We start from the raw sequence: 9,084 nt of genomic DNA, 5'->3' as shown, positions 1-9,084 counted from the left end.
CTGCGCAATGCTGCAATACTGATCTACTCTTTCTATGACACCAGCTGGGGTTACCTTATGCAACCTCAGCTGGAGTCAGAAGCGCTAGTAAGATCTTGCCAAAAGACGGATTACTTACATAACACTGCCATCTGCTGTCTCAAAGCTCCCTCGGCTGCTTCTGCAAAAGGAAATGGCCGAGGTCATGTGCAGAAAGCCCACGGTTGTGACATCTGCTGGAATTTCCTTCAGCGAGGGCAGAAACCAGCTGACTCAACACCTGTACATGTGTAAAGCATGTCAGTCTGGAAAACCCATCACTTTCCTCACATCAGGCTTTCTTAAGATCCACTGTAACCATGCACTGCAAAATACTGCTTGGCAATAGTCACGTTAAGCAAACGTTCTTCCACGCAAGGCAATCGAAAACGAATAAGGGAAGCTAGTGTTGCTTAAGCCATCACAGCTGGTTTGTCTTTGTGTGCTTAGAGCAATTTTAATATTTCTTCTTTTATATGGAGAGTTCAACGAAAAAAACAAATTGTGTCATCATTTATTCACCCTGATGTTATTTAAAGCCTGTACCGTATGAGGCTCTGATGACTCGGAGGAACTAAGGCGAGTGTGTTTAGATTAAGAACCGATGCTTTGAATCTTTGGCATTTGCCCTCATATGATGGTAAAGCGGAGTAAAGATTGTTTGTTTTCAGGGCTTATTTCTTCTGGCAGATTTTAGTAAGGCTAATTGAAATGTACACTGATCACATCTGGCCTCCGCTGCTTTGGTGGAGTCTGTCCTTTTACGGATAGATCCACAGTCGGCCTTCATGTCTCAAATTCATAACAAAGTGTTCTAGGATGTAAGAAGAACGTTTCGTTGGCGCATCGAAACATCTGAATGGATGTAAGCTTGTAAAATACAGACAGCTGCTGCTTATGTCATCTTTGCAAAAGTTTATACACAGGGTCCACTACCCAAAATAGACATCTGTCTTAATAAATGAATGTGCAAAAGACCTTCATCATAATAAAAGGAACTAACGTCAACTCTAGAATGTCGTTTGCAGACAGTTTCACTTCCGTCAAGTGAAACAAAATGCAACAAAACAAGTTTGGGACTTAATTTGATGCGCCGGGAATGAAATGCGATGTAAAAAGAGGAACATTTTTAGACCAGGGGTATCAAAACTGGGCTCTTTGGACCATGGGGGGGGGGGGGTATGGTCTCCAGACGTTTCTAGGGAAAAATTCTCAGCGAAATTAAAAGACAACGCAAAAATGGTAAAAGTCCGCTGAACATTATTTGTGTACCTCTTCTTGCTTGTTACATACAATATACTTTACATACTTTTCTTATCTTTCACTCACTGGGGTTTGTAAAGTTACTTTTGGAAGGTGTTATGAAAATCGTTACATTACAAATGCATTTGAATTGAAAATGTTTTTCTTTGGTTTTATAGATTCAAGATCGCTCTTATTATAGCCAATTATTTAATACGTTGTCTTAGACATTTTAGGAAGGGGGTCCTCACTCACTTTTCATTTAAATACACAAATAGTAACACGTTAAAACGCTTAAAGGGATAGTTCACCTAAAAAGGGATCTTTTTCACTTAATCAAACATCATTTACTGACCCTGTCATTTCAAAACGGTTTGACTTTCTTCAGGAAGATATTTTAAAGAAATGGACTTCCACTGTGACTTTGAGACATTTCTCAAAATCTTTTGCGTTACAAAGAGTCGTACAGGTTTTAAATAACACAGGGAATAAATAACTGAACTTGTATTTTGTGGTGAATTATCCCTTTATTGGGATTATAATAATAAAGGGATTATTATTCATTGTTTTCTTGAGCTATAAGGACCCCTAAAGAAAGTTGCCTGATGTTTTGAGCACCTGCTCCTTATCAAATAAACATTTTGATCCGGTTACTAAACATGTGATTCTAATGTAAATATCTATGTAAAGCTGCTGCATCACAAACATTGCAGAAAGCACCATATCAAATTAAATCGAATTACTTTAGCTCACGTGACTTTGTTGTGGAAATATTTTTTTCATATACCTATAAAACATTAGGAAAATATTACCGTATTCACCTTTAAATAACAAAGGCCTTTAAAGGCAGGTCATTCGATTTTCATGTCAAATTATGAAACCAAAGATGTCTTGAGAGGATTCGTGCACCATAAGGAATATGTATACAAGACTAAATTCCATTTTCATGTTGGTTTTTGAGAAATAAAAAAGGACATTTGAAGTATATTCTTACAGAATGCATTTTAATTTGTTTAAAACAGCCTGCGAAACAGCACTATTGTAACTCCCCACCGGTTTGTCACAGATTTTGCACAAGACCGAACTGATATAAACATTTGTACTCTTCTGGATATACAAAACAAGTTTTATGGCATATAAATACACTTGAATGCCTAAGAGGATCGTTGCAGCTCCTGGACATTTTCAAAGGGAGCCGTACGTCAGACAAGTCCAAGACCCGGAAAGAGATTTAAAATGATACTAAACTTAAAACTTTGCATCCTGTCAAAAGATAAACAAGCGAATGAAAATATCACAACATCAAGACACTATTCAATCATGAGAGAAGAACAGCCGTGAGATTGTGTGACGGGGTAAATGCGTTTAGAATCAAATCTATTACAAACGATGCACAATATTACAGTTCAATTTAAATGAATAGTTATCAAATTAAAATAAGTTATGGACAAAAGCTTTATTTTTGTTCCCTCTTTCTGATACATAATGTGAGATCTCCATGTAGGCACTTTACTGACCCAAGCGTAGAAAGAGCACAGACCCAACAAGTAATTCAGGAATGTGAAGAAAAAATTGAACTCAAGAAATTAAACTACAGTACAGCAAGTGTACCTTGCAAAGGATGTTCTGGAGTGAGATATTTGCAGGGAAAAACACAAAAGCGCTCAAGTCATTGTGTGGGAAGAGAGCTGTGGCCTTCACACGGATTACACGTTCTTTTCTTTGACACGCACACTTCATTTAAAGTCGTTTTCTGGCTTTGCCCGAACGCGCCTATTTTGCAGCGAACAACAGAACAGAAAACGCATAAACCTCGCAGAGCAGAGTATTAACTTGTGTTAAGCACAAACAATTCTCAGAGTAGGTGGGCCAGAAAAAACAAAGCAGACTAAATTAATGCCACATTCTCTCAGATGGTGAAAAAACGCACTCCGTTAGGAGAGGTATGTGGTGTGAATTTACACAAAATGCAGTCCTTGAATAAAGGGATGTTTGTGTGTGTACAGGTGGTAATGTTGTCCATTAAAAGAGGTCCAGAGTTCAAAACACAGAGATGAGAGCAAAGACCCCGTAGAGCAGAGCGCAGGGGTACGCCACCAGCAGCTGCTGTCCGTCCATGGCCAAAGCAGAGATGAAAATCTTTGAGGCTGAAAGACTGCACCAACCGATGATGGCGGCTGTTAAAATAATACCAATCATGCCCCTGAAAGAGACATACACTAGATTAGGGCTATTTTGTTATATATACAGTGCATCCGGAAAGTGTTAAGATCGCTTCACTTTTTCCACATTTTGTTCAATTCATTATTTTCCTCATAATGACAATGTGAAAGAAGTTTGTTAGAAATCTTTGCAAATTTATTAAAAAGAAACCGAAAAAAGCACATGTGGAGAAGCGAGTGAGTGACTCTTTGCTTGAGACTGAATGAGAAATAGCTTTCAAAAACATATATAACAGTCTTACATTTCTTCAATTATGCAAAAATGTTACATACTTGCTTTGATCTTTAGCATGTCATTCAATCTTTTAATGTACAATTCGACTTCACTTTGCTAATCGGTACAGGACAGCGCTGGCTTCTTTTTGGGTTAACTGTTAGGTTATGTTGCATTTCACGTCGTGCAGCAGCTTGCATTAGCGGAAAAGTTAACTGTAGGCCTGTTAAATGTCCGTGCTTGCCTTTGAAATGCGTTTCAGGACGACTCGCCTGCAGTCGTGCTTTAAGTTTGCAGCATTTTACCCGTGGAAAATAAGACAATTTGTAGATCGGGTGGAGACACAGAATACATGTCAGTGCTTCCTCTTCACCCAGAGACTGCTCTAACGCATATGTGAGATAAGTAGCACATGCGTGCAAGATGATGTCCGCCAGGTCGGACAAGAATATTTACATCTCGTTTTAAAAAGTTGACGAAAATGTCAGTAAATTTAAGCGATCTGAATCATTTTCGTTATCATGCATTCATTTTTATTTAGTTATCGTCTTGTTTTCGTCAGTGAAAACATGTTGGTCACAAATAATTTCCGTTACAGGTTTCGTCGACAGAATTAACACTGAACTGTAAACCATTTAAAGCGAATCAACCATTATCATATCTGCTCAACTTAAATGGTCCAGACAGGAGCTACTAAAGTACGACTTGGCTACATGTTACATGCTACTGTTTTTGCGACTTAAGTGCGACTCGAGTCCAAGTCGCATTTTTCATAGTTGTATTTGCACATACACAGACGCTAAATTTTACACTAAATACAGAAGAATTTACATTAAAGCTACAACACACATTTACATTTTTTCCTTTTTTCTTTGTTCAACATTAGTGAAAGGAGTCAAAGCAGCAGGTTAGTAATAAATACAAGCGTTATTTAGATCTTGTTTTGGTGTGTGGGATGACTTACTGTAAAGACAACAGGACTCCGAAGCTGGACAGGATGATCATGGGCAGCAGGCAGTAACCGAGCACACTGGCCACACAGCCGAATGAGACGCCCGTCATGCTCATGAGGTTGAGCAGGCAGAACATACCCAAACACCCGATGGCACTGATGCCGTACACATAACCAAACTGAATCTTACCCGTCTGAAACGAGAGTAAAAAAACACCATCAACAAACAAAACACTCTGCGTAACACTACCAGAATATAAATCAATAGAGCTTTTTAGGAAACACAAAAATGTTGTTTGAAAATGTGAACTACATCAGGTTAACAGATCAGGGATTTTACCAAAAGCAGCGTTGCTCCAAAAGCTAGACAGAACACCATGGGACCAGCCAGGTCTGTTTCATTCATTATACTGCCATCTGCTGCTTTTAATGGGTGCAGGACGGTCAGCGTCTTCTGCCAGATGTGGTCGAAGTTTATCCCCAACTCTGCAACCAAAAACAGCATTTTTGTGTTTGTTGATGAAACCAGGAGCTGCGTTTGAACTCACCGCAGCGATGCAGGGATGTCGAGGCCGATCGCCAGCGTGTTTCTTTCAGGCCAAAAAGTCCACCAGCCAATGAGTCTGTATGTTTACAGCGCATGCATTCATTACGGTTTGATTTTAAAATTTTATCTTTTGGAGTGTCCGCCCAAATAGGTCCATGTTTTATAGGCTTTTATTGTATTCGGTGTTGTGCCGATCACTTCAAAACAACGTTTCTCTGGATCTTAAAATCTATTAATCTGAAAGTGTGCGTTTGAAATCACTTTTGTAGACAAAAATTTTATGTGCCGACATATCAATTTATTTGATTAGAAACCTAATTTGTTTTTCAAAAAAGTATTATTTGGACCGAATAATAAATAAAAAGCTGCCAATAAGAGCCCAGCATAGATGGAAATTCCTTCAGCTTCCCAGGTTGAGACCTCAAGAGGCTGGATGATGCTCGCCGCATGCACTGCCGATGCAGGATGATTCTGCACAGCTCTGAATAACTGGAGAAAGCTGGCTTTACAAAGACTATTGAACATCACCACACGAGGACACGGCTTATATAAAACATGACCCCAGGAGGCACTTTTACGTTTTTAAAACAATGATTCGTTTGGCTTTGGAAAATTTGATCTAATGCATTATTTATTTATCTCAACATACTTGTTGACTCGTGACAGGAAACAAAATAAAACACATCCTGATGTTAACTGAACAGATACAAAGGTCTCTGGTGACTGATAAACAACTTAGCCATAAAAGAAGCTTTGCTTCTGGTCATTGTGTTCACATTGAAGAAATGCCTTTCTTAGTCTTTTAAAGGGACATTTCACCCAAAAACTATTTCGTCATTTATTCAACAGTGTCATTCCAAACCACTATGACTTTCAACACAAAAGAAGATATTTAAAAGAAAGTTGATAACCATACACCATTGACTCCCATTGACTTCATTTTGTATGGACACACAGAGACATTTCTCAAAATATCTTCTTTGGTGTTCCACAGAAGGAAGCGTCACATACGGGTTGAATAAATGATGCCGGGCGGTTTACATTTGTGTGAACTAAAAAACACACCCATCTAGACTGCCATGTTATTGTCGTATTCTGAAATGCATCTCTTACCCTCCAGTAAAGGGGGCTCGTCTTCAAAGCTGCTGCCGTACATGGACTGTGAGGCGGCGGGTGCGAAGGCTGGCGTGGGCTGAAAGATCTGCCCCATGTATGTCTGCTGGGGCAGCATTATTCCTGGACCCGGCGAGTAACCCATGGGCTGCGAGTAATCGTACTGACCATACTGCCTGTTAAACACGACGGAGAACAGGTGTAAAGTCAAGATAAGATCACTTGCGTAATCTCAATCAACATGAAGAACCTAGAGGATAAAAGAAGGCTGAAATAAAGTGTACAGTATGGGTATGGCTATGACTCGAGTCTTTATATCATGTAAGAGGACCTTGAATGTCCGAAATAGCGGTTCTTCAGGAAATGCAAATTTTCATACATTTCCGATGCTGATCAGTTTGAAACTTTACTAAATAATAATATAAACAGGAACAGAACTTCAAGGTTGCCAGGTAGAAGTGCAGATGTGTACCTGTTGTAGGGCTCATCTTGGTTACCGTAGGCATTTCCTTCTTGATTCTGATCATCTACACTGTAACTAGACGCATAAAAGTCTGTGTTGAAATTGTCAAACCCTGACATTGCAAGCAGCCTGAGAGACAAAAGAAAAGCAGTGGTCAGCACTTATTATGTTACAGAATACAAATGAGTTCATTCTTCTGCATGTGCTTTGGAGTCAACCAGAGCTTTCGGTTTATAATTGCCTTTATGTTATATTCTCAAGTACGTTTGATAACATGTTTCCAAACATAATGGCATAACTGCACATATCCACATACACAACAAAAAAACAATGGCACGTGCACGTACACGTACACAAACAATACATGGCACCAGACTTAAACATGCGACCGACATGATAACACCATTGCACAGGTTTGAAGAGACTGAAATGCAATGCACTTCTACTAAGCCTTAAGTACTGCAGTACAGTATTACTATTGTAAATTCGCCAAATACTGTGGTATTGCCATGATTTGCTTTATCAGTAAAACAAAACAGATTAAAACCATGAACGTTATGCGTGTTATTGTTATTAATATTATTATTATTATTAGTAGTAGTAGTAGTATGTAGTCCGGCACGTAGACATCGATGACATGTATGAGTGTTAAAGTCAGACACGTTTAAAGGGATCTTTAACCACAATGCTCGTTTCTCTTTTTAGTTAGCACAGCTCATTCAACATATGACAAATTCAACGCAACATCCGCTTAACGTCTGCGGTATTTTAACATTATATCACGGACCTCGGTTACAACATAATAAGGTGTAAACAGAAAGATGCGACGCAGTAAATGTTTGTGTTTTACTCACACTGGTAACCGCTAGAGACTCCGCCAACGCCGCTCTCGCTACGTGTCAAGATATAACAGAGGAACTTCCGGGTCACGGCGTGATGACGGAACGCGCAGACAGCGGAGAGCTCACGCGCCCCCGCTACAGGACGACACACTTACTGCACCCAGCTGTTTTATATAGGAAGAGTTCATTTGCAAAAACAGATCATTCCTCAATAAACACATGTTTTCATCGTGTTGTCATGTTTTTATCGTGTTGTCATGTTTTTATCGTGTTGAGAGCTCACGCACCCCCGCTACAGGACGACACACTTACTGCACCCAGCTGTTTTATATAGGAAGAGTTCATTTGCAAAAACAGATCATTCCTCAATAAACACATGTTTTCATCGTGTTGTCATGTTTTTATCGTGTTGTCATGTTTTTATCGTGTTGTCATGTTTTTATCGTGTTGTCATGTTTTTATCGTGTTGAGAGCTCACGCACCCCCGCTACAGGACGACACACTTACTGCACCCAGCTGTTTTATATAGGAAGAGTTCATTTGCAAAAACAGATCATTCCTCAATAAACACATGTTTTCATCGTGTTGTCATGTTTTTATCGTGTTGTCATGTTTTTATCGTGTTGAGAGCTCACGCACCCCCGCTACAGGACGACACACTTACTGCACCCAGCTGTTTTATATAGGAAGAGTTCATTTGCAAAAACAGATCATTCCTCAATAAACACATGTTTTCATCGTGTTGTCATGTTTTTATCGTGTTGAGAGCTCACGCGCCCCCGCTACAGGACGACACACTTACTGCACCCAGCTGTTTTATATAGGAAGAGTTCATTTGCAAAAACAGATCATTCCTCAATAAACACATGTTTTCATCGTGTTGTCATGTTTTTATCGTGTTGTCATGTTTTTATCGTGTTGAGAGCTCACGCACCCCCGCTACAGGACGACACACTTACTGCACCCAGCTGTTTTATATAGGAAGAGTTCATTTGCAAAAACAGATCATTCCTCAATAAACACATGTTTTCATCGTGTTGTCATGTTTTTATCGTGTTGTCATGTTTTTATCGTGTTGAGAGCTCACGCACCCCCGCTACAGGACGACACACTTACTGCACCCAGCTGTTTTATATAGGAAGAGTTCATTTGCAAAAACAGATCATTCCTCAATAAACACATGTTTTCATCGTGTTGTCATGTTTTTATCGTGTTGTCATGTTTTTATCGTGTTGTCATGTTTTTATCGTGTTGTCATGTTTTTATCGTGTTGAGAGCTCACGCACCCCCGCTACAGGACGACACACTTACTGCACCCAGCTGTTTTATATAGGAAGAGTTCATTTGCAAAAACAGATCATTCCTCAATAAACACATGTTTTCATCGTGTTGTCATGTTTTTATCGTGTTGTCATGTTTTTATCGTGTTGAGAGCTCACGCACCCCCGCTACAGGACGACACACTTACTGC

General features: G+C 39.5%; 1 protein-coding gene across 3 annotated transcripts; it reads right to left on the bottom strand.

Annotated features, from left to right (window-relative positions):
- Positions 1-2,169: 2,169 nt before the first annotated feature.
- On the bottom strand, positions 2,170-7,757 carry yipf5 (Yip1 domain family, member 5). 3 transcript variants are annotated; one of them, XM_079487450.1, is made up of 6 exons: positions 7,626-7,757; positions 6,781-6,900; positions 6,309-6,484; positions 4,989-5,134; positions 4,661-4,842; positions 2,170-3,463 (listed from the first exon to the last, which is right to left on the bottom strand). In XM_079487450.1, the coding sequence occupies exons 2-6, from the start codon at positions 6,888-6,890 to the stop codon at positions 3,301-3,303; spliced, it is 777 nt and encodes a 258-aa protein (XP_079343576.1). In that variant the 5' UTR covers positions 6,891-6,900; positions 7,626-7,757; the 3' UTR covers positions 2,170-3,300. The 3 variants fall into 3 exon arrangements, with proteins under 3 accessions (XP_079343576.1, XP_079343577.1, XP_079343578.1); XM_079487451.1 differs by lacking the exon at positions 7,626-7,757 and adding an exon at positions 7,559-7,625 and having other exon boundaries at positions 2,240-3,463; XM_079487452.1 differs by having other exon boundaries at positions 2,245-3,463; positions 6,781-6,846.
- Between the last annotated feature and the right edge of the window lie 1,327 nt (positions 7,758-9,084).

Source organism: Barbatula barbatula (assembly GCF_947034865.1).
Source record: "Barbatula barbatula genome assembly, chromosome: 22".
NCBI classification, from domain to species: domain Eukaryota; kingdom Metazoa; phylum Chordata; class Actinopteri; order Cypriniformes; family Nemacheilidae; genus Barbatula; species Barbatula barbatula.
This window is presented reverse-complemented; position numbering and strand designations above follow the sequence as displayed.

What these genes read in the sequence shown, in the direction of transcription:
- yipf5 (XM_079487450.1), bottom strand. Translation starts at nt 6,890, where the DNA reads ATGTCAGGGTTTGACAATTTCAACACAGACTTTTATGCGTCTAGTTAC. An exon ending in TTGGAGCAACGCTGCTTTTG is followed by an intron (nt 4,843 to 4,988) that starts GTAAAATCCCTG and finishes CTCTCGTTTCAG; the next exon opens with ACGGGTAAGATTCAGTTTGG. An exon ending in GGAGTCCTGTTGTCTTTACA is followed by an intron (nt 3,464 to 4,660) that starts GTAAGTCATCCC and finishes TGTCTCTTTCAG; the next exon opens with GGGCATGATTGGTATTATTT.